This window comes from Physeter macrocephalus, chromosome 1, assembly GCF_002837175.3.
Source record: "Physeter macrocephalus isolate SW-GA chromosome 1, ASM283717v5, whole genome shotgun sequence".
NCBI lineage: Eukaryota > Metazoa > Chordata > Mammalia > Artiodactyla > Physeteridae > Physeter > Physeter macrocephalus.
In genome coordinates, this window is record NC_041214.2 from 84,950,652 (window position 1) to 84,977,925 (window position 27,274).

The 27,274-nt window shown below is 40.4% G+C and overlaps 1 protein-coding gene across 10 annotated transcripts in view; it reads left to right on the forward strand.

The window, feature by feature from the left end:
• The first annotated feature begins 10,695 nt into the window (after positions 1–10,695).
• Positions 10,696–27,274, forward strand: part of PLAAT1 (phospholipase A and acyltransferase 1) — a 21,480-nt gene continuing 4,901 nt past the window's right edge. Inside the window, exons 1-6 of one of the 10 annotated variants that reach the window (XM_028485868.2) lie at positions 11,484–11,705; positions 11,863–11,991; positions 16,706–16,807; positions 17,510–17,643; positions 18,136–18,274; positions 22,585–22,853. In XM_028485868.2, coding sequence (XP_028341669.1) covers positions 11,988–11,991; positions 16,706–16,807; positions 17,510–17,643; positions 18,136–18,274; positions 22,585–22,853 — 648 coding nt within the window. In that variant the 5' untranslated portion in view covers positions 11,484–11,705; positions 11,863–11,987. The other 9 variants (XM_028485640.2, XM_028485675.2, XM_028485595.2 and 6 more) reach the window with 9 other exon arrangements.

The following is a 27,274-nucleotide window of genomic DNA, read 5'->3' on the forward strand; positions in this document are numbered from 1 at the left end:
TGGCTTTCATTTGGTCCCAAGTCTCATGTGTCTAAACTGAGTCTGGACATGTGGTCTCACATATAAATGGTACCAATGGTGACAAGTGGTTAATGTACTTTGAATGGGGACTACCTAGCAAAGATCCTGGGTTGCTGGTGGTAGAGGCTGGTTTTTTTACCTGGATGATAGAATATGTCTCAAGCATTGTATTTAGTTTGACCTTCCTGTAGAAATTCCTGTATTTTAGACATTGTACTTAATTTGATCTTCCTGAAGAAAACCCCTGTGGAAAAACCAGATCACCAGGGCTAAAGTATAAATAATACTGTATTAGTACCCATCATCCCCCACTAATGAGTTTTCTATTTTGTAAAGTGATTTCTAATTCTTTACATCCTCTGAACTTCATAAGAATCCAGCAAGGTCAGTAAGGCTGGGGAAAGGATTATTTTCCTTTTTCTGCACATGAGGAAACAGAGACACAGCTCTAAGTGTCCTACATGAAGTCATATGGATTTCAAGCTTCAGAGCCAAGACCAGAATTCAGGCCCTCTGATTACAAGCTGGTACCTTTTCAGTCCCGCCAGAAAGCAAATCAGCGGAGAGGCCGCTGAACAGCTTCTGAGTTGTCAGAAAGCCAAATTTGCAAGCAGTTTCTGGAACAGTAGAGATGACAGCAGGTGAGACAGGGCAGCTGTTTTTATCAGGTTATAATTTTGTGTTAGTAGCTTCCACAGAACATCCTTCATTTACCCTGGAGGAGTTAGTGAGAGTCACCTTACGTTCACTGACATCTGAGGTTTTGCTGGGATGTGCTATCAGAGCAGAGAGAACTGGTACTTGTGATTAGCAAAATGAATCCCTGGGGTGAAGTGCCAGATGATTGTAGGGAGACAGAAAATAAAACAAAGACAAGCTCATTCATATTTTCGTTCGGCTAAGATTAACCACCATACATACATCTGTAGTTCTGATTTAGGTATTAGGGACACAAATCAAACTATCAATAGTTTTGATTCTGAGGAGGTCATAATTGACTAGGAAAGAGAGAAAACACATCTGACAAGTACTGTTTTACAAAGTTATAAATAAAGTACAGTGAAAGAAAAGAAGAGGGAAAGGCTGCTTTGTTTTTGGAGTAGTAACATTTGAACTGGTGCTTGAAAAATGAGGAGCTTTTATCACTGAAACAGGAGGCATAGGACGTAATGGATGTGGAGACAAGATGACATCTGTCATGGTCAGGGAATTTTAAGTGGTTCATTGTGGCTAGAACATATGGTGTAGGGACTGGTAGTGTGGGAGAGGAAGGTAGAAGTGAGAAATGAAGTCTGAAAGGTGTAATGGGATCTGACATCAAGGCGGAAGTGTATGGCTGAGGAATTTATACTTTATCTCGCAGGTGGTAGAGAAGGGTTTAATCAGGGGAGTGACATGATCAGAGCTGCCTTAGAAACAATTCTGGTGCCCCGTGAAGGTTAAACATGGATAAGTGCTACTGGGAGGGGCAGGAAAAAGTAACTCAGCAAAGCAATGGATGCTTCCTCGGTAGCAGAGCTCTTTTTGTATTTTCTTTCCATTCAATTTGCTTCTACTCTTTTATGTATTTTTTTTCCAGTCGTTTACAGGCATTCTGGAGATATTAGTGCTATTTCCAACTAGTTCAGGAGTTACCGCCAATGGTCAACCTGAATATTCATGACAGACCATAATACCATTTAACATGAGTAATTAAAGAGGAGTTTAAAGAGTCCTGGGGCAGCACTGCAGAGACCCACAGGCAAACATGGGGGGACTACTTTACGGCAGCCCCATTCTCCACACAACGCACTTTCAAGTATGTCTGTGGCCCTCCACCCATTGCAGGTCAATATGCTGTGGAAATAACCTCGCTGTAGTTTATGGGCAAAATCCCAGGTTCTGGCCTCTAAGATGTCAGCATTAGCTGGATAAGACAGATACTGAAAATCAGTAGCCCAAGGATCCTTGACATTTCTTCTAGCCATAAACCACAGAGAACCACTATTCAAAGTTTAACATGAAGAAGCTGAGCTTCAGGAAGCCCTGGGAAAAGTTAAGATTAGTTATCTGCTAAATAAAGGAAAAAGGCAGGAAGGAAGCTGTTCCAGGTAGCCTAGAAGATACCTACCTGTTCAACTGGTTCTGTGGTCCTAATGGAATCAATCAGACAACTGTGGACAGAGAGAAAAAAACATCACTTGAGCCAAAAACTTGATTTCAACGATTTAGTTTCCTGGGTTGAATGACTGGTTTCTGGCTAAATTTTCCAGGCAGTTCAGTAACTGGAAGTCACTGTTTTATGCCTAATTTTACATATACATATGTATATGCATAATTTTTCAGGCAGTCAAGTTTTATGAATAGTCCAAGCCAGAGAGATGTGGGCATCTGTGATCCGTTTTACATAAGGCAATGTCTTTTATATCTTTGGAAATAAATATCATGCTATAATTTCTTTTGAGATTCTTTTTTACTTAGAAATAAAATAGTTATGTTTTCCCTATGTCCTTAAATTTGCTTAGTCAAAGATCCATTACCACCATATTCTTCCAAGTGTCCATGCGCTGACCACATGTCTACTTTGGGTAGCAACAATGACAATAATGGCTAACATTTACATAGCATTTGCCAGGTATTATTCTAAGTGTTTACTATTTATTAATTTGTTTAATCCTCACATTAACCTAAAAAGATAGTTCTTCATAAAAGATGGGATAATTGGGGAACAGAGAGATTAAGTAATCTACACAATCACGCTGCTATACATGGCAGAGCTGGAACACACCACTAGGATATCTGTCCTTCTTACCTCTCAGAGCACAGCCTGGCCAAGGGTTCATACCCAGCAAGGACTAGAATCAAATCATCTCAAGAGCAAAGTGTTCACGGTTAACATCCAATCTCTTTTTCTGTTCTTTGTTAATCATTCCACAGAAAGAACTGAAAGCCATTTTCTAATAGACTGGAGAACGTGCCAACTTGTTAAGATGTACTATATGTGAACTGGGGGGGGCAACAAGCCTGTGTCCTCATCTCAGATGTCACATATGACAAAAGATTTCACAGCAGGTGCTGATTTTTTATCAATTCCATTTTACCTGTTTCTCATCCATGCTTTGTTGAAAAAGAAATAAGTGGCTAGGCATTCAAATATCATTTATTTCAAAATGCCTGCCTCACATGTCATCCTAAATGTCATTACAAAACATAAAAAGGGGACTTTCCTGGTGGTGCAGTGGTTAAGAATCCGCCTGCCAATGCAGAGGACACGGGCTCGAGCCCTGGTCCCGGAAGATCCCACATGCCGAGGAGCAACTAAGCCTGTGCACCACAACTTCTGAGCCTGCACTCTAGAGCCCATGAGCCACAACTAGAGAAGCCACCGCTGTGAGAAGCCCATGCACAGAAACGAAGATTAGTCTCCCATCACAACAACTAGAGAAAGCCTGCGCGCAGCAACAAAGACCCAACGCAGCCAAAAATAAATGAATAAATAAATAAATTTATTTAAAAAAACCCAAACAAATGTAAAAAGCTCTCCTTACTCTTTAATTGGCTACAGGAGAAAACGGTGGGGTTACACAGTGCCTTATGATCACATCATGCACTGAAGCATGGAACACAGAGTGCTTGAGGCGAAAAGGTAAGGAGGCTTTCCTCGCTTCCTCTCTCCCTCACTGCTTGGTGTCCTGTACAGGTTGCTGTCTCCTCTACTACCCCACATTTGAGGCCTGAATTATGTCTTCACGCTGTGGTTGATACATTAAGCCACTGATCATTCATGAAAGGCCTGAAGAGGGAAGCTTATCTGGGCATCAAAATCCTAGTGTTTTTTCCAGGCTCCCTTGGAACTTGGAGGACACTGTCCTGGGCTATAGCATCAACTGGCCAAGAACAAGCTTTGGTAAATTATTTAAAGGGAAAAAGACATTCCAAATGTCTGTTTTACAAATGTTACATAAAAACCTGGTCTTAGTTCTTTTGTAAATCATGAATAAGGGTGTGAAATCAAGTAGGAAAATGGTCTCTGGCTTCTGTCCTTACTCCCCAACCCCTACCATCAACACAGCAGACCTTTTCTCAGCTATTCTCCTCTTGTCCTTTGGCCATTTTTCTTCATCTATCAACCCAGTTCTCCCCTTGTTATACCCTTCTACCAACCTTCTCTAATAGAATTAGGTATGTAATTTTTTTCCACATAGTTATATGAAAATGTTTTCATTTAATGAAACAGCAATTAAATTAGAAAGATAACACATTTAAATGGCTACATTTTCTTTTTTTAACATCTTTATTGGAGTATAATTGCTTTACAATGGTGTGTTAGTTTCTGCTGTATAACAAAGTGAATCAGCTATACATATACATACATCCCCATATCTCCTCCCTCTTGCATCTCCCTCCCACCCTCCCTATCCCACCCCTCCAGGTGGTCACAAAGCACCAAGCTGATCTCCCTGTGCTATGCGGCTGCTTCCCACTGGCTATTTATTTTACATTTGGTAGTGTATATTAGTCCATGCCACTCTCTCACTTCGTCCCAGCTTACCCTTCCCCCTCCCTGTGTCCTCAAGTCCATTTTTACATCTGCGTCTTTATTCCTGTCCTGTAAATGGCTACATTTTCAAGATGTGAAGGGTGGAAGGAACAGGGGCATTACAGGGTGAAAGCCCTCTGTTGAGTGCTTCTGGGTCTCATGGTTTACCAAGTCTCTAATCAGCTGTGTGATATAACTGGGGTATACTAAGTACGGCATTTTATCAGCATGGTGGTTTTATTAGTCATACTATTCTCCCTTGCCTATTTCCGTCCCTAAAGCCTAGAAAAGCCAAATACTTACTTTCTCAGCCTCTCTTGCGAATAGGAGTAGCCCCTGACCCAGTTCTAGTCAATAACATATGAAGGGAAATCTGCTGGAAGATTCTAGGAGAGGTATTTTTCTCCCTGTTAAGAGAGCGGTCAGTGCAGGTGGAGAAGGCTCTCTCCCCACTGCTTCCTACTTCTGCAGGTGGTTGTGTGAGGCCATGAAGGTTGGAGCTGCTGCAGCCATCTTGCAGCAAGGAGAAGGCCAAGAGAATTGCAGAGACACTGACAGAGGGATTGATATCATTCAGTTGCTGAAGTATTCACTCAACAACAGTTTGTTGAATGTTTATTATGCACCAGGCATTGTACTAGTGCTGGGGGTTCATATTGTACAAAATAAACAATGTCCTTGCTTATGGGGAGCTTACATTTTAGTAGGAGGAAAGACAGCCAATAATAAATATATGTCAGCTAGAGTTAAGAGTTATGGTGAACAATTAAGAAGGATAAGGGATCTGGGGAGTGATGGGGTGATATTTTATACAGGTGGATAAAGGAAATTCTATCTGATAAAGTGACAATTGAGAGACCTAAAGGAAGTGAGGGAGGAAGTCAGGCAGATATTTGAGGGGGTGGGTAGGAGTGCTCCAGGAAGAGGAAACAGCATATACAAAGGCCTCATTGCCTCTCTGGAAGCAACAACAAAGAAGAGGGTCCATTTGCTTGCTGAGATTTTGCCAAGGAGAATCACAAGGGTGCAAATGAAAGAAATCTGACCCAGAAAGAAAAGGATGGTTGAAAGGACTTCTTTTGCAAGAAAGCAATCACTGCTGCTTATCTCCTTATTCTGGTAAAAAGTATGACAAGTCAATTCCAAGACTCAGTGAGCCTGATATATAGGAAATGATCAAAAATAAACCCCTTTTGAAGGCTCTGGATGGTTTCATTAGAGCAGTGCTATCCAATAGAAATTTAATGCTAGCCTCATATATAATTTAAAATATTTTAGTAAGCATATTAAAAAAGTAAAAACAAGTAAATTTAAGGACATATTTTATTTAACTGAATATATTCAGATATTATCATTTCAACATGTGACACAAGCCTCATTTCAAGTTCTCAGTAGCCACATGTGGCTCCCATATTGAACAACATATCTTCAGAGAACCAAATATGAAAAAAAGCTTTTTTAATAGAAAACTTCTGTAAGGATAAAACACAAAGTATTTTTTAAAACTCAGTAATAATTTTACCTGTTTTAATGTATCCCAGCCAAAACTCAGACCATTTCTAAATCATTAAAATCTAGAAGAATATTTGAGAAAAATCCAGGACTTGGCAATTCAAGGGAAAATGGGGATGATAATATCCATTAAGTTGATGTACATACTAAATGAGATGATATATATATTTTAAAAAATAGAGCACGGTATAAACATGCCTCTATGATATGAATAGTATTACTTCCTTGTTTTATTCAAATATTGGTCCCTGGTTATATAAACACTTCAGAAATCTGCAGATGATTCTTTCCTTCCAATATGATTGTGCTTTTTGTTTTTAAAACAATTATACTTTAGGAAACACCGACCAGGAACACATTTAAAGTCCTAGGAATAATCAGTTTGATAAAAACTGTGACCTTTCCCAACATTCAAGAAATATCTGGGTCTGCACACATGGGAAATCTAGAGAGTTTCTAATGTAGCAACAAATGGGGGAACGGGAAACTCTGATGGTTTCTGAAGACTTTTCTGAATTAAAATCTGATTTAATTTACTGTATTCTGAGAGATATAAGTAAATATAAACATAAATATATAATATAAATGTAAATATATAAACATCTTTTTTCTTCATAATGTCTGAGATTTCTGAATTTCTCTGTAATTACATTTAGCAGCGAGAAAACATCCATGACTGTGCTGAGCAGATCCCAGGAATCTGTCAGCTTTTCGCAGCATAGTATCCCACTGATCACTGCCTCAGACCTTCAATAGATACATAGGCGGTGTGCCTGTGCTTACAGAACTTCAGAGGTTTCCATGGATACGGGAATTTCAGTGTTAAGGCACATTGACTATCGTTTTTCTTGTCACCAAGAGTCCTGTAAACACTTGTGCTTTAAGATTTTGTGCAGAAATTTAGCATTTTATGGAGGACCAAGTCAGAATTACGTTTTCCCAAATGCATTGTATGATTTCCCCTTAGGGCAAAGTCTCTGAAATCATTTACATTTGTGGCCTCTTTTTACTAATGGACTTTTATTTATTAGACTAATAAAAGACAATAAAGGCTTAACTACATTGTCAATATCACTTTTAAGGGACAGATATTTATACTGTGTAAATGTTACAATGAATGAATAAGACAGTTTGCTCTAAATTTAAAATGGAAAGAAGCAAATAGGAAAGCGAGAACAGGAATATTATGTATATATTTAGCCATTTCTCTTCCTGAACAGGGTGAGATGTGTCAGTTTCAAGGACACCCTTGTGTCACATCTATCAACAAATCATTGTTTGAATGCACTCTTTTCATATTCAGTTTTTTTTGTATAATTAAAAGACCTTTTTGTAAATCTGTGAACATGGCAGGCTATGTCATTACTTTTCCCATTTCATATACATATAACTGAGGCTCTGGTTTAAGGAATATGCCCTGTGTCACACAGCTAGCAAGTGGTAGAACTGGGATTAGAACCCAAGACTCCTAACTCACTGTCAGGACTCTTCCATTGTCCTTTTTCTTCTATAGAAGGCATACCCCTGTCCTTCCTTCCTTGCCACAGGCTGATTGTTTTCTGTGCCTCTGACCTGGGCGCCATCAAATCATTCTTTTCTCCACTCATTTCTCCAATTATTCAGTCCCCTTGACTGCCCCAGACACTTGGCTCAGCCTAACTCACCAAGTTTAGTAATTTCAAATGCACATAACCATCGGGAAGCAGCAGTCACAAAGATATCACACAGCCTGGATGTGCACTACACGAGGACTCAGTAGGGAAACATATTTCTAGTCCCAACCATATTGACCAAGAATGTACAAAGCCCATTGAAAGAGAGGCTTGAGCAATTTGTACCAAAATCCAGTCTGAGCAGACATGTTGCCTGGATAGTCAAGTAGACAAAAAAGCTTTTACTTTTACAGCATTGACTTTGGGGGGGCAGGGTTGGAACTATATGACTGACTGTCTCTACTCCCACTTATTATGCTCTGGAGCCAAAAACCTCTGCATCATCTGAGCAAGTATCTCAGTTAAGGCCATGAGATCTTTACAAGACCATTTTTGCATGAAGTGTCTCTCATTCACCTTGTATTTGTGCAGGGTCTTCACCTAAAAGGAAGGCTTTGCTTTTAATGTCTAATAAAAGAGGGAGTCTGGGTAGAGGAAGAGCTCTTGACTAAGAGACCTGATCTGGGCCCTTTCCTGGGAGACCCTGAGTGTGGAGCTTCACAGCTCAGGCCTCAGAGCAGCTGCCAGGACCTGAGTAATCATGGGTTTGTTGTGAGGCTCAAATGAGACAAAGGATATGAAAGGGCTTTGCTGATTGTAAAATATGCATTAAAAAACAGAGTTCTTTTGAAAAAATAACAAGGTCCTAATGTATAGCACAGGGAACTATATTCAATATCCTGTGATAAACCATAATGGAAAAGAATATTAAAAAAATGTCTCTATGTGTATAACTGAGTCACTTTGCTATTCAGCAGAGATTGGCACAGCACTGCAAATCAACTACACTTCAATAAAAAAACATAATACAAAAAAAAAACCCCAAACAAAACAGAGTTCTTTTGAGGACTAACTTCACATATTGCCAATTGATTTTATTTTATTTTTTTTTTTATTTTTATTTTTTCTTAGTACGCGGGCCTCTCACTGTTGTGGCCTCTCCCGTTGGGGAGCACAGGCTCCGGACGCGCAGGCTCAGCGGCCATGGCTCACGGGCCCAGCCGCTCCGCGGCATGTGGGATCTTCCCGGACAGGGGCACGAACCCGTGTCCCCTGCATCGGCAGGCGGACTCCCAACCACTGCGCCACCAGGGAAGCCCTTGCCAATTGATTTTAGTCTCCATATGTTAAAAAGGCAAATAATGACTCTTGTTAACACTGGGCTTTTGCTGGACTATTCATTTTACAAGAAACATGACTAAAGTATCTCCATTACGGTTATTTCAATATGTTTCAACCATTTCAGCCTAACCAGGCAGCAGCTGAGGGTGTCATCCATGTGGTGCTTCACTTAATATAAAAGCCGAAGTAATGGGAATTAGTTATTTGGTTGTTTTATAACATCTGCTCCCATCACATACCATGTATAGCCCTCGACATCCCAGGACTACAACTCCAGATTCAGACAAACTTTGGCTATTACTACCCGAGGCTAATTTCTCATTCTTTCAGGATGGAAATTTTAATTCTGTACTGGTCATCCATAGAGTACTGCCAAGGAATGATTAACTATCTTTCCAATCTGTAGGAATGAAGGGAGAACTCAGAGTTCTCCTGAACGACAAAGCTTCCTCTGTTTCCCCTACTAATTCCATTCAGGCATCGAACTGAATTTACTCTTAACTGAATGCATTTTATCTATACCTGGCAGGGATCTAGAAGTAAAATTACAAGATTTATTTCATTTTGATTCTATCATGATGCATTTAATCACAAATATCCCCCAAAATGAAAAGATAATTTATCCTTGTGCCCTGACTGAGCAAACCTCCTCGGTTCAGATTCATGAATCCATAATGCAGGGAGGAGAGTGGATGATTAAGTGTCTGATTAGAGAAAACAGATTAACCTGGCAAACATAATAAATTTAGCTCATAAGCAGGATGGCATTATAAATGCTCACAATAACTCTCCTGTATAAAATCATGAACCACTGCCTTCAGTGATGACTCAATTGAAATAGTTGGGGAACATAAAGCAAATGCATGTTTATGGATCTCTCTTTGAGACATTAAAAGAGTATTGAAAGGTATATCTGATTCAGTTTATAACTAAAAATACATTAAATAGGGAACATGTAAGAAAAATATTAACTCATAAAAACAAAGCTACAACCTCTTAAGTGTTTGAGTTTCTGCTTTACCAATAAGTATACCTAGATCCCACATGTTTTCAATGTCTTTCTAGTACTTTGTTTCCAAAGATGCCAAAGCCAGTCCCCAATTTCAGACCCTGCAGATTCACCCTTAACCTTCACCATGGAACCTGATTCCTTTATAAAGGCGGCTGCATCTTTAGGTAGTTCTTATCCCATTGGGACAAAACAACATAAAATTAGACAGCTATTTCAGCCTTTGAATCAGTAGGGAAAAAATCCTTCCTTTTAGCTGAGAGTCCATTTATATCAGAGTAAAAATCTAGGTTACGACTTGTTTGAAGGCAAGTCCTTGTGCTGTGCTCCAAAAAGTTCACTTAGCAGTCTGCAGGCCTTCCTTACTTAGCTGGTTTGTTATTCCTGGCCTCCCGTTTTTAGCAAGGAGAAAATGGATACTCTTCATGCCCAGCTTTATTTTTACAATTTTTTTTTCTTTTTTTTTTTGCGGTATGCGGGCCTCTCACTGTTGTGGCCTCTCCTGTTGGGGAGCACAGGCTCCGGAAGCGCAGGCTTAGCGCCCATGGCTCATGGGCCCCAAACCGCATGTGGGATCCTCCCGGACCAGGGCACGAACCCGTGTCCCCTGCATCGGCAGGCGGACTCTCAACCACTGTGCCACCAGGGAAACCCCAGCTTTATTTTTAAACTCTTACGGTTATATTCCTGGAGGCCTCTGCTGGCCCATGGCCTGAAAGAGAGTCAGTTAGGCCCTGCCCTGTCACGTGCACATCCGAGTCGCAAGTTGTGCAGAATAAGGGACTTGCTCTGCTCCTCTATCTAGAACCAGACCTTTGTCAGGGACAGGGCAGGGCAAGTGGGGAGGGGAATGGGCTGCCCGAGGGAGTCGTGTCTTCAAGGAAGGCCCCATCGGACGGAGCCAGGTACATTTCCCATTGGGAGAAACTGGTGCCTGGACATCTAGGGCCCTAGGCACCCTTCCTTCCTCCTTTCCGCCCTCCTCCCACTTCTGAAGTTGATCTTAGGCTGGAGGGGGGTGACAGGGAGGAGTCCAAAGCGGGTGGGGTCCACGTGTGCCCCCACAGTCCTGGGCGCCGGAGCTGGCTCCCGGGCACACCTTCTGTAGGTATGTGCGGTGGGAAGCAGGGAGGGTTTTTAAGGCCACTCCTTCCTCCCACCTTGGCTTACACTGAGATGCTTTCTTGGAGCACAGGGACCAGGATCCTTTCTGCTACCTCAGTGGAATCTGTGTAGAGTGAGGAGGGGTGCACTCCTAGTGGACGCAATGTGTATTCATGCTCACGAACGTTTCTGGGCTCAACAAGACAAGTTAACGGTACACCCGCCGCGCCTAGACCAGCCCTTGGTACCGGGAAAGTTTGATGCAGGAACGTCCCAGTGGCGGGGCAGGGTGTCCTCGGTTAGTTACGGCGCTGGGGCTGCGCTTCGGCGGCTGGGTTTGTGTGTGTGTCTGTGCGGGCGGAGTGCAGGTGTGGTGTCGGTACTCCCACGGGTGCAGAGGGGACGGAGGCGGGCGGGCGGGCGGAGGGTCCCCAGGCGGTGGCGCAGGCCCGCCCCGGCGGCAGGAGCAGGGCGCGTGCGCGGCAGCGTCGGGGCGCCGGGGCCTCTCGGTGCGGCCGGGTGGCGTTGGCGCCGGAGGCCGGCCTTGGTTACCGGCAGTACGCCGCTGCCGCCGTGCCCTCACCCGGGCGCAGACGGAGTGGACCCCCGGCCGCTAGCTGGAGGGGCAGCAGCGGCGTGGCCGGTGCGACCCCGGGACCCTCGCCGCTGCCACCGGTGGGGAGAACAACCCAGGCTTCAGAGTGAGGTGTGCTGGGGAGGGGGCGGGAGGACCTCTAGGACCCCGACAGCCTTGCTGAACCGACTCTCAGACGAGAGAGCCCCAAGGACCAGTAGAGAGCGTCTCATTTAACCCATGTCCCTCCTCCCCCCTCCGCCCCGCTTTTTTTTTTTTTTTTTGCAAGTGGGAAAACAGAGTCCATGGGGAAAGAGAGACTCGCTTTCCCGTGTGACACAGCTATCAAGTGGCAGAACCAGGACTGGACCTCGTCTTGCTTACTAAGGCCTTCTATCCACCGTCCTCACTGAAATGAGTATGAATAATAAGTATTTATTATTATAATATATTAGGTTTTGGAACTATGAATGGTGATATCACTTTGGCATTCAGAACTATGAATGTAATTTATGTGCTGGAAAAGCCCAGGCGCTCTGTCCTCCCTGGGCTGGGGATCCTCGTTCCTTCATTTATTAAACATTCCCTGGGCAGTTATTTGTGACAGGCACTCTGCAGCAAACTGCAGGTATAGAGATAAACAGGAACCAGCCCTCCACATGGAGCAGAAGAGAAAATTCCCCAGACATCAGTAACTCACGCAGATATAGGAAACGCAATGGGCGATAGAGAGAGATAAAGGAGGAGTGGTAGCTCGGAAGGAGACTTGTGGCTGAGAGGAGGTGGGCCCTGGGGAGGAGGTGACATCTGATCTGGATCCTTAAGAGTGGGTCATTTGGAAATGGGCAGCGCATTCCAGGTAGAAGTTTCGGTATTAACAACATAACTCCAGGTGAGAGTGAGGAATAATGGTTTGGTTTGCCCAGAATGTAGGGATGAATAAGGAGTCCAAGATTACAGAGGGAGCGAGATTCGGAGTCGACAGGGGATCCACGGAGGTATTCCAAGCGAGGAATGAGGGGACAATGGCTGAGGATGGTTCATTTGGCTGGGAGTTGGAACCCTCAGCTGTAGGGAGAGATGTTGGAGCAAGGATACTGGCAGCTCTGAGGGTCTGTGAATTAGCCGTTCTGGGAGCACAGGGCTTCATGGAGCCATCTCAGTGTGGCAGGGCTATGGATGAAAAATGCAGCTTTAGTGGGAAGTGGTCCAAACTGAATTGGGAGACTGTTGGACTGTAGGGATAGCCCGTGCTCATGTTTCAGACTGCCAATAGCATCCTTGGGAGTAGTTTGTGAAAAAGTGCTGTTAGTATTCTTGTAACACAGGTGGCCCCAGGGACACAAGCAGCAGTTAATCAGCCTATCCCTATCTGTGCAGGGGGCCGTTATTTCTTTTGATGCATCCTGGGGGACCAACAAGGAGCTATAAACAAGGAAGCTTGTTTTGGCATGAAACAGGAAATTTCTTGTACAAAGATTACAGACACTCTTTATTATAAACTAGTCAAACAATTCTGTGCAGATGAACTGTTAAAATGAAGTACTTTTACCTTAAAGGTAACACACAGAGATTTCAGCAGAGGACTTAAAAATGTATCTTTAATTGGTTCTGTATTATCATGTTCGTGAAGCACTACATAACACACTTGCACTTGAATGGAATGGGTAGATGTCCATGTAAATCAAATTACCCAAGCAGACAGGTTTTAGCCATTTCCCTAAGGTATGAGTCTGGGAACCTTATAAACGCTTCTAGAAGCTTCTCATCTTGACACCTCCCCTGCAGAAGAGCAAGGGTTTCCCAAGGCTCCACTTCCTATTACTCACTGGTTCCACATATGAATGTTTAAAAACTTCCTGTGTTGGGCTTCCCTGGTGGCGCAGTGGTTGAGAGTCCACCTGCCGATGCAGGGGACACGGGTTCGTGCCCCGGTCCGGGAAGATCCCACATGCCGCGAAGCGGCTGGGCCTGTGAGCCATGGCTGCTGATCCTGCGTGTCCAGAGCCTGTGCTCCGCAATGGGAGAGGCCACAACAGTGAGAGGCCCGCGTACCACAAAAAACAAAAACTTCCTGTGTTGTCTTATGAAATATACATTCTGTATGCTTTTGCAGCTTCTCTATCTAATGAATATTTGAGAAGGGGGAAAAGATGAAATATTGTTTAGTAGCAATTCCTTTGGCTAGTGATGTTTATCAGTGGAGTAAGGAAGGAGCATGCAGTCTGGAATAAGAAGACAGACCTGGGATTGAATTCTATTTCTGTCCGTTACTACCTGTGTGACTTTTAGTTCTGGTACTTAATTCATCTGAGTCTCAGTTTCCTCATCTGTAAAAAGGTGATTGTAATCATCAGCTCACAACTGTTACCCAGTCTCACAGCATGCAAGAAGGGCTGCAGAAAGGTCAGCAAGGGAGGAGGTATAGTGCACATGGGGACAAGCAGTTAAGGATGGGGAGCCTGACCTTGGATGTAGGCTAATCTGAGTCCAGATGTGGGTTCTGCCCTTTCCCAGTGTGTAACTTCGGATGAGTCCCTGAACTGTTGTGAACGTCAGGTTCCTCATATTTAAAATGGGGGAAATAATTATATCTGCTTTGTGCTGTTGATTTGAGGATTGCACAGTTTCTGGGAAATAGAATGAGATGAACACTAGAGGTGAAAGGGACCTTGAAAAGCCTCCTCACCTTACCAGTGCCACACCCCACCCCATGGAAATCTTATTTTTATCAACTGTGACTGTGTTTAAACATTCCCAGTGACAGAGACTGATATCTGTACAAGGTGCTCCATTCCATTGTTGGATCACTTTCAATAAAAGAGAAATTTTCCTCGTATAAAGCTAAAAGTTGCCTCATTGTAATTTCCCTATATTGGTCCTCTTCTGTGCTCTGTAGGAAAAAAATACATTGATCTTTTTTTTTTTATTAAAGATTTTTATTTTGAGGTAATTGTAGATTCACATGCAGTTGTAAGAAATAATACAGAGAGATCCCTTGTACCTTTGCCAGGTTTTCCCCAGTGGTAACATCTTGCAAAACCACACTGCAGTATCACAGACAGGTTATTGACATGGACGACATGGAGAGGCAGAGCATTCCACCACCTCTAGCATCTTTCATATGTTGCCTTTTTATCGCCACACCCACTTCCTTCTTACCACTTCCTTAACCCCTGGCAACCATTATTAGTTCTCTGTTTCTATAATTAGGTCATGTCAAAATGTTGTATAGATGGAATCATATATGTAACATGTCGTGTCACTGGGTTTTTTCACTCAGCCCTGTTCTCTAGAAATTCACCCTTGGTTGTGTTGTTGCGTTTATTAATAGTTTGTTCTTTTTTATTCCTTAGGAGTGGTATGGGTGTACCACAGTTTGTTTACTGTTCACCCATGGAAGGTCATCTGGGTTGTTTCCAGTTTTGGGCTATTATGCTATAAACATTCGTGTACAGGTTTTTGTGCGACTATAAGTCTTTAATGTCTTCAGTCTGGGATAAATGCCTAGGAGTGCAATTGCTGGACCATATTTTAGTTACAAGTTAAGTTTTTAAAGGAATTTCCAGACTGCTTTGAGTGACTGCAACATTTTATATTATCAACAGTGGTGAATGAGTGATCCAGTGACTCCACATTCTTGCCAGCATTTTCTCTGGTCACAGTTTTTTAATTTAGCTATTGTAATAGGTATGTAGTGCTATCATGGTTTTAATCTAAATATCCCTAATGGCCAGTGATGTTTAACATGGCTTGACATCTTCGGCTCTTCTTTGATAAAAGGTGTCATTGTATCTTTTGCTCAAGCTCTAATTGTATTCTTTGCTTCTTAATTGTTAAGTTTTGAGAGCTCTTTGTATGTTCCTGATATTGGTCCTTTCTTGGATAGGTAGTTTTCAAAAATTTTCTCCTCCTCTGTAGCTTGTCTTTTTGTCCTTTTAATAGGGTCTTTTGTGCTGCAAAAGTTTTGAATTTTGAGGACATCCAATTTGTCAGTTTTTCCTTTTACGAATAGTACTTTTGGTGTCAAGTCTAAGAACTCTTTGTTTACCCTAGATCCTGAGGATTTTCTCCTATGTATTTTTCCCTCTATGTTTTATAATTTTATATTTTACATTTAAGTCCCAAAGTGACAGAACTAGCATGGAGAAGATCTGAAACAAGAGCTCATGTCTCTCACACCTAGGCTAGTTATTTTTCCCTCCGTATTTTATAATACAAGTGTTTCAGGGAGTATTTTAAAAAGGTTGGCATTTGCTAATACCACTTTTTAGCTGTAAAATGGGATAATAACATAATAAACTCAAATCATGGTAGATTTTTAAAAAATGAATTAGGGTTAATTGAATAGTGCACTTGAAAAAAACGTTACACTACACAGTACTTTCTGTTCAAATGGTGGTTATTATTGTAAGCTTGGCTAGGTCTCTGAATGCTAACAGGCAGCTGTGTGTGCTTGCTGATTCCTTTTCATGGGAAATGTGTTTGTTTATATCATAGTATAGTATCTATTTTTCCTTTTAGTGCCCATGTGGCCAAATTGTGAACTGCCATATTAATAAGACTCAAACGTACTTGAGAGGGTGGTTAGACTTAATAGTTTCCATAAAGTTGTTTTAATAGTTATTTTTCAACAGATGGACAGCTTGCATTTGGCCTCATTTCTGTGACAGTATGATGATTGAAGTTTTCAACAGATGGCCTACAAATACTTGGGAAAACACCCTCCCAATATTAATTGTCGTAAAAAAGACTTTTAGTGTGCCAGGAAAATGATAGTCTGTATCCCCAAGCTCTTTGCCTATGCTATTATAATTATAATTTAGATGATTTGGAAGTTTCCCTTTTTGGCACTTGGGTTTATTTTGTAAATGAGTATACGTATCTACATTAGAGTGAGAGATGCAGAGGAATATTCTGTTGTCAATTAGATATTCAACATGGATGTAGCATGAAATCTCCTTTTGATTATCAGTGAATGTATATAACTTCCTCTTACTGAGTCATTCTACTTGGATGCTGTACATAGAAAATGTAATGTTCCATAAAAATCAACCATCAGAGACTTATATGTTCTTTCTGAAAAGTACTGACTTAAAAGGAAAAAAATTCACCAAACTGTGAATTTTCAGACATACCCATCAATATGATGAACTCCCCAACCTTCCAAGTTGTCCCCCTTCTTCATCAACCACCTTGCACTGTTTTGGGAATCAGAACTGAGGAATCAGACAGTAAGTGGGGCAGTTGGAGAGTGGTGGAAATCTGTGGGGGTGTTTGTGGTTGTCACAATGACAAAGGGCATTTACTGATATTTAGTGGGTGTGTTATCGAACCTGGATTTGGGTCCCCTTGCCTGACATGCAGCAAAGCCAACCTACTGACACTGGGTTGTGGTGAAGGAAAGTACAGCATTTATTGCAGGGTGCCAAGCAAGAAGAATGGGCGGCTCATGCTCAAAAGTTCTGAACTCCCCAATGGCTTTCAGGGAAGGGTTTTTAAAGGCAAGGTGAGGGAGGGGCCACAGGGAGTGTGATCAGCTTGTGCTCAATTCTTGGCTTGGTTGGCATCAAGGTGAAGTTTCAAGCATCATTAATCTTCTGGTTTCAACCAGTCTGAGTCTATGTGCTCGAAGTCAGTAGTTTTCACCTGATGGGGTTCTGCTTCCTGTAAAAACAACTTAGGAATGTGTGTCAGATATTTATCTGTATATTTCAGGGAACTGGAAGTTCGGTGACTCTGCTATCTGGCTGATTTATAGTCTAAATTGTTACCAGTTTCCCCACCCAACAGCTATTCTTTTTTTCTACCTCTTCACCTTTCCTAATCATTAACTCTTGAGCCAGCCTTTTAAGACTCAGGGGAAGCCTGGGAGACTAAAGCAAAAGCCTTTTTCTTCAAAGAACAGGGACACATGGACTTGTATGTGGTTTCAGGTGGAGGCCAGTGTTCCTGGGTCTGCACAGCACAGTTCAGCACAAGGAAGAAAGGTCCTGTGTCCTACAGTATGCCTGAATATCTGACTGGACACTCATCTGAGCCTGGAACTTGTGTCCGCTTAAAGCACAGAGTAAGTTTTACAGGATAAAGTATACTTTTGCACAGAATGTTAGTGAACACCCAAACCTCTTTTTGATTTTACTAAGTCGCTATATGAAAGGCTGAAAGACTTCTGATCTTCTGCTTCTGAATCCTGACTTTTTCATGCTAAGTGCTTTATTATATTTTTTGTGTAGTCATGAACTGAACATTTACATAGTAAAACAGATATTATCATGAAATGCTTATTATAATAAAGGAGCCCTGGGGTTAATCGGTATGAGAAGCATTGCTATAGAAAATTAAGCAATAGTAGAGAAATTCTTTCTCCACTTGTCCTTGTGTGCACACATAATTCCGTGTAGGAATCATTGAAAGAAAAGAACAGTGGTGTGAATCTAAGTATTTAATAAGGAATGCAATCCCAATAAATTCTGCATTGCCATGTTTCTATAGAAGCCTTGAACTGATTTTCTTTTGCCAAGTCATATCAGCTAGATCTTCTTTGTGTCTGTCATTGCAGATGGCGTTTAATGATTGCTTTAGTTTGAACTATCCTGGCAGCCCTCAGCCAGGTGACTTGATTGAAGTGTTTCGTCCTGGCTATCAACACTGGGCACTGTACTTGGGTGATGGGTATGTTATCAACATAGCACCTCTAGGTAAGGTTTGTTTCCAGAAGCTCCTGGGAGCTTTTTAGTTTTCTTGTTACAAGAAGGAATCATGAACAAAATCACAAAATAAAACAGACTGAAATAAAATGTAGAAAGTAGATAAATCCAACTGACCTAGGTTTACAGAAGGACCTTCTAAGACTAAAGTGCCATTGAAGAAATCACAAAAGCCAATTAACATTAAAATTTTAAACCTCTGAATTAAAAAAAAACACAGTTAAAAAGTAAATAATCAGCTGGGGAAAATATTTGCCACAAACATGACAAGAGTCACAATGTCTTTATATATAATACAAATAGATTATTTCAATTCATTCAACATCTATTTATAGATTCTCCAGTATGTGCCAAAGGCTTTTCTAAATGCTAGGGATACATAAGCCAGTCCCTACACAGTGGAGCTTACATTCTAGTGGAGAAAGAGAGGGAGAAAGAGACAGAGAGAGAGGGAGAGAGCGAGAGAGGGAGAGAGCAAGCCTGAGAGAGGGAGCATGAACAAAATACAGAAAGTAATGTTAGATTAGAGATAAGTGATAATGGAGAAAATCATAGAAGCAGGGTAGGAAGTGCTGGGGAGTTGTGGCTACTGCAGTTTTAAATTAGCTGGTCAGGAAAATCTCATGAGAAAGTAGCATTTGAGACACAACTTGAAAGAGGTGAAGAAACCCAGCACGTGATATTTGGGGAAAGAGTTCCTTAAGCTGAGGGAACAGCGAACACCCAAATCCCAACAAACAAATGGGTAAAAGATTGTGAACAGTTTGTAGAAGACAAATATCCAATACCCATTTTTAAAGGTTTCAACTTTTCAGTCATCTAGGAATTATAAAATAAAATGACAGATTTTATGCCTATCACATTAGCAAAATTTTTAAAAAATGATAATCTGTTGATAAAGGTATAATGAAATGAACACAAGGACACTGTTGACAGAAATATAAGTTGATAAAATTGTTCGCAAAAACAATTTAACAATATGTGCTAAGAGTCTTAAAGGAGTTCATATACTCTGACCCTGTAATTTTACCTCTATGAATCTATTCTTGGGAAATACTTTTAGAGATACTTATTTAATATTTGAGTATGAGAATGTTCACTTCTATCTCATTTATAATGGTTTAAAAAACAGAATGGATCAGTGGCCAGCAAGGGAATGGTTAAGTGAATTATGATTTAGCCACAAGATATAAGGTATCTGTGTTCGGCAGAATTTTTTAGTTACAAGTAACATAAATCAAATTCAAATTCACTTAAACAAAAAGGCAAATTCATTGCTTCAGTGAAGGAAACTACAGAAAGAGTAGAGATGGTGCTGGCCTCAGGGATGCCCGGGCCTAGGGGCTTGAACACTATCAAAATTCTCCATCCCACATCTGCATTCTTTTTCTATATATTGTCTTCATTATCCCAGGCTATGTCTAAGAAGCTGAACTGATGACCATAAGCATCCTTAGGCTCTCATCCTTATAGGCTTGTGACCCACAGGAGAGAGTTACTCCCTGCCCATTGCAGTTAGAAAAATCATGGAGAATGACTCTAATTGTCTGGTGTGGGTCCCATGTCCATCACTGAACCATCACTGTGTCCAAGAATAGGATAGAATGACTGGCCTAGAAAGAGTCTTTTCCAGAAAGAAAGAAGCAGTGGTAAGATAGGGTGCTCAGCAGACTAAAACAATAATACTTTAACAGCTAAAAATCATTTCTGGACACCTTTAATTGCATGAAAGATGATCTTGTATGATAGCTATTGGAAAATTCCAGATTAAAAGTGCATTGTGTAATATGGTACCTGGTTTGCAAAGAAATCATATATACATACATACATGTTAATGCAGACATATACACACACATATACAAGTGATAATAAAAGACAGTACAAATACATCAAAATAATAATAATAGTTATTTCTGAGTGGCAGGATAATAGGTAGTTTATATTTATTTATGTGTTTATGCTGTATTTTTCTGTATTTTCTACAGGTTTAGAAATGAGCACAAATTATTAAGAAAAAATGTATGCAAATAACAAATAGCCTAGAATATTTTTTCTTCAAGATACCTTTATAAAGAAGTGTTTATAGGCCTAAGTCTTACTATCTTGGGAGCTTCTGAGAACTGTTAATTAAGTGATTTTTGCAAGATTTTGAGCTATTTGCCTCTTGTTCTAGAATATTGGAAGTGGAAATGGCAAATAAAATGACATTTACGATACAGAGCCATTCATTCTGTAGAGTCTAATAATTAATGCTAAGCAATTCTTTACATTATCTCTGCAGTTTTCACATTTGGAAAATAATATAAGGTTTTTGTGCTATTTTCTTTTTTCCCATCTTAAGCTCCATCTTAATGTGGTTCAAGCACTGAGCTTTGATCCTGTAGACTGAAGTTAAATTCCTTTTTCTGTTAACTATTTGTGGGATGTTCCACAAGCCAGTTTATCTCTCCAAGCTTTGATTTTCTCATCAGTAAATTGATTGCATCAAACTAGTCAAAAAAAATTTGAATAATTCTAACTAGGATATATGTGTCCTATGAACTTGTAATGTGTAAGAACTTTCAACGTGTAAGATAATTAACTGGAAATGCTGCTCCAATGAAAAGGATTTTGGAGGAGAGAAAAAAAAGAGGAGTGGAAGAAAAAGTTTGCTTTTAGTCATTACTGAAAGGAAAAGTGTCATAACAGTGGTTATACAGAGACCCTTCATCTCATGGTTTACTTGAACGATGGCCAAGCATAGCAGTCTTGGGCAGATGGAGAGGGCCTAGGGCCTGGTGTTAAAGCTGAACACTAAGGAATCAGATGCCTCAGATGCTGACCACGGCACGCCAGGATACAGAGGTTTCAGGCAGTCTAGATCAATGCTTACTAATAGAGGCAGTAAGATGGAGTGGTAGGGCATGGGGCATTGTGACGGGTGGGTAGGGCACAGCTAGGGGCCACATAGAGTAGACAGTGCCTACTACATTAGGTTTAGTTTTAGGACTTAGTTTCTTGGCTAAAGGGACTAACAAAACAAAGGCAGGGCCCCAGCCTGACCCCAACTGACCCCTCAGAAGACTGGGGTCCCCTGCAGGTTTAAAAGTGAAGTCTAATTAAAAGAACAAGTGTAAAAACAGAGCTGGGGGTAAGGAGTGCTGCTTAGATGCAGGACAAGAGCACTAATCATAATGCACTACTGCTAAGCCCTATGGTATTAGTTTGGAAGGATTCAAATGCTGAAAAATAGACTGCATCATAGAAAAAGGGGGCAATGATCTTATCTGTACTTTGTTAGAAACATACGCCAAGATCCCTAGTAATAATACCAACTGATAGAGAACTTATTCCTCAAAAATAGGTAGAGTTTTCACACCCAATTTATTCTATAAATTTTCAAAAGATAAGTAGATATAGATTTTTGGCGATTTAAAAAAAATTATTTTATTTTATTTTTTTAACATATTTATTGGAGTATAATTGCTTTACAATGGTGTGTCAGTTTCTGCTTTATAACAAAGTGAATCAGTTATACATATACATATGTTCCCATATCTCTTCCCTCTTGCGTCTCCCTCCCTCCCACCCTCCCTATCCCACCCCTCTAGGTGGTCACAAACCACCTAGCTGATCTCCCTGTGCCATGCGGCTGCTTCCCACTAGCTATCCACCCTACGTTTGGTAGTGTATATATGTCCATGCCACTCTCTCACTTCATCACAGCTTACCCTTCCCCCTCCCCATATCCATGCTCTAGTAGTTCTGTGTTTTATTCCCGTCCTACCCCTAGGCTCTTCATGACATTTTTTTTTCTTAGATTCCATATATATGTGTTAGCATACGGTATTTGATTTTCTCCTTCTGACTTACTTCACTCTATATGACAGACTCCAGGTCCATCCACCTCACTACAAATAACTCAGTTTCATTTCTTCTTATGGCTGAGTAATATTCCATTGTATATATGTGCCACATCTTCTTTATCCATTCATCTGTTGATGGACACCTAGGTTGCTTCCATGTCCTGGCTATTGTAAATAGAGCTGCAATGAACATTTTGGTACATGACTCTTTTTGAATTATGGTTTTCTCAGGGTATATGCCCAGTAGTGGAATTGCTAGGTCATAGATATAGATTTTCAAAAAGTTTTCTTATATTCTCACTCATATAGTATTGAACAAGTGTTAGTGATAAATTAGAGAATGAGCATTTACAGTTAGTAAGATTAAATGGTTTCTGGTTTGAGGATAAGTTAGGATGGCAGTGGAGTTCACTGGGCTGGGTCACTATATCTTGCTAACCAGAATTCTCCTTATAGATGATGGCATTTCTGCACCGTTTACAAGTGCCAAGTCTGTATTCAGCAGAAAGGCCCTGGTGAAGATGCAGCTTTTGAAGGATGTTGTGGGACATGACACATACAGAATAAACAATAAATATGATGAAACATACCCACCACTCCCCGTGGAAGAAGTCATGCAACGGTCAGAGTTTGTTGCTGGACAGGAGGTGGAGTATGACTTACTTGTCAACAACTGTGAGCATTTTGTGACTTTGCTCCGCTATGGAGAAGGAGTTTCAGAGCAGGTGAGTTTTCTCTAGGAGAAATGGAAGTTTCTTACATTGGGAAAATAATAGCTACTGACTATGATCAAATTTTCAGGCCTCAAACAAATGGAAAAGAAAAAGAAAATATGAGAACACTGCAGGACAGAGGAGGGAATCGAGTTTCCCAAGGTCATGCAGCAATTTCATGACCACGCTGAGACTAGAACATTCATATCATGAATTTGGGTTAGAAGCGACTTGAACCAGAGTCAAGACCATAGCTTTCTGTCATTCTTATTGCCCTCTGTCCTTCAGTTTTTTCCCATTACCCCACCATACAGCAATTAAATCAGTTACTTTATATACTGAAAAAAATATGCTGAAAAGAATGCTGACATTTTTGAGTGGGAGTTCATTTGCTGAAAACATAGATGGTAATAGTGAGATTCTTTTCCATTAGCTGAAAGAGGCTAACTGATACCATAGCTTGGCGGCTTTGTAAATGTCCTGTGTTTCCTTGCAATGCTAGTTTCAAAGAAATGTTGTGCTTTTGAGGAGATCCTTTGATTCATTGAGCTTTTGGATGATTTTCAGTGGATTAATTGGCTTTTTTTAAAAAAATTATTTATTTATTTTTTGGTTGCGCCGGGTCCTAGTTGCAGCAGGCAGGCTCCTTAGTTGCGGCTCCAGGTCTCCTTAGTTGTGGCATGCGAACTCTTAGTTGCAGTGTGCATGTGGGATCTAGTTCCCTGGCCAAGGATTGAACCCGGGCCCCCTGCACTGGGAGCTCCTAGTCCTATCCACTGTGCCACCAGGGAAGTCCCTGGTGGGGGACTTCCCCCACCAGAGGAAGTAGCTTATAGTTTTGTTATTTACCATCACTATTCGGTAGTATGTCAGATTCCTCACTAAAAGCATGCCCTTTCCCTACCTGTCTTCCCACCAATCCAATTCCATCATTGATGTTTTAACCTAAAGATTTATTAAAGTGGTGTGAGAAAATGAATATATAAAGGCTTCCAGTATCTTTAAATGGTGGATCTGTTATATAAGTGTCTATTCTGAGGAATGAAGTTACAATTCTGCTCACGAAAGCTTGGGAAAATGGGAGATGGAACATAATGAACAGATACATTTGTTTTTATTAAGAAATAATTTAATTGGAAATTCATTTTTATTAGGAAGTACATTACCATAATGAATGTTCTATTCACATGTAGCAATAAATTGCTTCTGAGCCAAAACACAGAGGACATGCACACAAGTTTCAGCTCACCTTTGCATTGAAAAGTAGTGGTATAGCTAAGAAATAAAGTTTGTTAATGACAAAGTTGTCCACTGCACTCAATCAGTATTTTTTTTTAATGTGGCTAAATCAAAAGGAATTAGAGCCATCTTTTTGCTTTGACTCTCACTTGTAATCTTTCATCTTTCTGCGTTTCATACCCAGATCAAGACCCATGAAAAAGTAACCATTTTTTTTAACAACTAATAGAACTGTTCTTTAGCAGGTTCTGATGAAGATGGTGTAGTGACAGCCTTAAGGACACTCCTAAGCTTTGGAATTCTGCTGATCTGAGCTAGAGCCCTATCTTCACCACTTCATAGCTGGATGACTTTGGACACATTGTTTATCAGTTTCCTAATCTATAAAGCGAGGTTGTTTTATAGATTGTAAGAGATTTTTAAAGTCTCTTAGAATACTCCATTACATATTATTCATCCCAATAAAAAGTGTACTTTCATAGACTACTTTTAATTTCAGTATTTTAGCAATTTTATAGATCTTTGTTGACACTCTTCAGTAAAATTCTGTTCTAAAAAACTACAGCACTCGAATTGTTATTTTTATTTAATTAATTAAGTTATTTTATTTAACTATCAATAATTAATAGTGTTAGTACTAATAATAACTAATATTAGGTTTGTTTTTCAGGGTCCCTTTAAGGCTTAGGGGTCTTGAGCATAGAACAGTATCCTTGGGAAATGGCTGTGTATTTCCCCCAATTTAAAAACTATAAATACATAAAAAGGTGAGAAAGGTGGAAGGATGGTGGCCTCATCTTTTTCTTCTTTGTACTTTTCTGTATTTTTTAAAAAATTAATGGACTTTACTTTTTAGAGTAGTTTTAAATTCACAGCAAAATTGAGCTGAAAGTATAGAGAGTTCCCACATACTCCCCCTCCCACCCACATATATGTATCCTTCCCCACTGTCAATGTCCTACAGCAGTGTGGTATATTTGTTATAAAAGATGAACCAACATTGGTACATCCTTATCAACCAGAGTCCATAGTGAAGGAAACCAGAATATGCCACCCCCAAATATGTCACTTTGGCATAAGGATTATTTTGAGCAACTGAGAGACAACTGAGTAGAAGCGGATTCAAGAAAAGCTCTCTGCCCTCCCCCTGTTTTCCTAAAAGCAGGACATAAATTTTCAAAGGTGTTCCTCCTCCCCACTCTACCAGGAAGGACAAAAGTTAATCATCAGGGACAAACAGTGGTTAATGTAAGACCCTTAACAGCCTAGAGAGAGCACTAGAGGTATCTACATAACAAACTACTCACAAGCCTCTGTTTACCGTTAGTTTCCTGTATGTTTACCTTCCCACAGACTGTTGCCCTTGGAAGGCGAACCACTTTCCTGTGTCCTGTCATTTCTCTACAAATTTATTTTTCTTTGTTGAAGATGCTATATAAGCCTGAATTCTTTGTTTCTTAATTTTATTTATTTATTTTTATACAGCAGGTTGTTAGTTATGTATTTTATACATATTAGTGTATATATGTCAATCCCAATCTGCCAATTCATCCCACCACCACCACGCCCTCCCACTTTACCCCCTTGGCGTCCATACGTTTGTTCTCTACATCTGTGTCTCTATTTCTGCATTGCAAACCAGTTAATATGTACCATTTTTCTAGATTCCACATATATGTGTTCATATACGATATTTGTTTTTCTCTTTCTGACTTACTTCACTCTGTATGACAGTCTCTAGGTCCATCCACGTCTCTACAAATGACCTAATTTCGTTCCTTTTTATGGCTAATGTTCCACTGTATATATGTACCACATCTTCTTTATCCGTTTGTCTGTCAGTGGGCATTTAGGTTGATTCCATGACCTGGCTATTGTAAATGGTGCTGCAATAAACACTGGGGTGCATGTGTCTTTTTGAATTATGGTTTTCTCTGGGTATATGCCCAGTAGTGGGATTGCTGGGCCATACGGTAATTCTATTTTTAGTTTTTTAGGGAACCTGCATACCGTTCTCCAAAGTAGCTGTATCAATTTACATTCCCACCAACAGTGCAAGAGGGTACCCTTTTCTCCACACCCTCTCCAGCATTTGTTGTTTGTAGATTTTCTGATGATGCCCATTCTAACCAGTGTGAGGGGATACCTCATTGTAGTTTTGATTTGCATTTCTCTAATAACCAGTAATGTTGGGCAGCTTTTCATGTGCTTCTTGGCCATCTGTATGTCTTCTTTGGAGAGATGTCTCTTTAGATCTTCTGCCCATTTTTGATTGGGTTGTTTGTTTTTTAATATTGAGCTGCATGAACTATTTATATATTTTGGAGATTAATCCTTTGTCCGTTGATTCGTTTGCAAATATTTTCTCCCATTCTGAGGGTTGTCTTTTCATCTTGTTTATGGTTTCCTTTGCTGTGCAAAAGCTTTTAAGTTTCATTAGGTCCCATTTGTTTATTTTTGTTTTTATTTCCATTCCTCTAGGAGGTGGGTCAAAAAGGATCTTGCTGTGATTTATGTCATAGAGTGTTCTGCCTATGTTTTCCTCGAAGAGTTTGATAGTGTCTGGCCTTACATGTAGGTCTTTAACCCATTTTGAGTTTATTCTTGTGTGTGGTGTTAGGGAGTGTTCTAATTTCATACTTTTACATGTACCTGTCCAGTTTACCCAGCACCACTTATTGAAGAGGCTGTCTTTTCTCCACTGTATATGTTCTGTAAAAAATGCCATTGGTAATTTGATAGGGATTGCACTGAATCTGTAGATTGCTTTGGGTAGTATAGTCATTTTCGCAATACTGATTCTTCCAATCCAAGAACATGGTATATCTCACATATGTTTGTGTCATCTTTGACTTATTTAATCAATGTCTTATAGTATTCTGAGTACAGGTCTTTTACCTCCTTAGATAGGTTTATTCCTAGTTATTTTATTCTTTTTGTTGCATTGGTGAATGGGATTGTTTCCTTAATTTCACTTTCTGATCATTCGTTGTCAGTGTATAGGAATGCAAGAGATTTCTGTGCATTAATTTTGTATCCTGCTACTTTACCAAATTCATTGATTAGCTCTAGTAGTTTTCTGGTAGCATCTTGAGGATTCTCTATGTATAGTATCATGTCATATGCAAACAGTGACAGTTTTACTTCTTTTTTTCCAATTTGTATTCCTTTTATTTCTTTTTCTTCTCTGATTG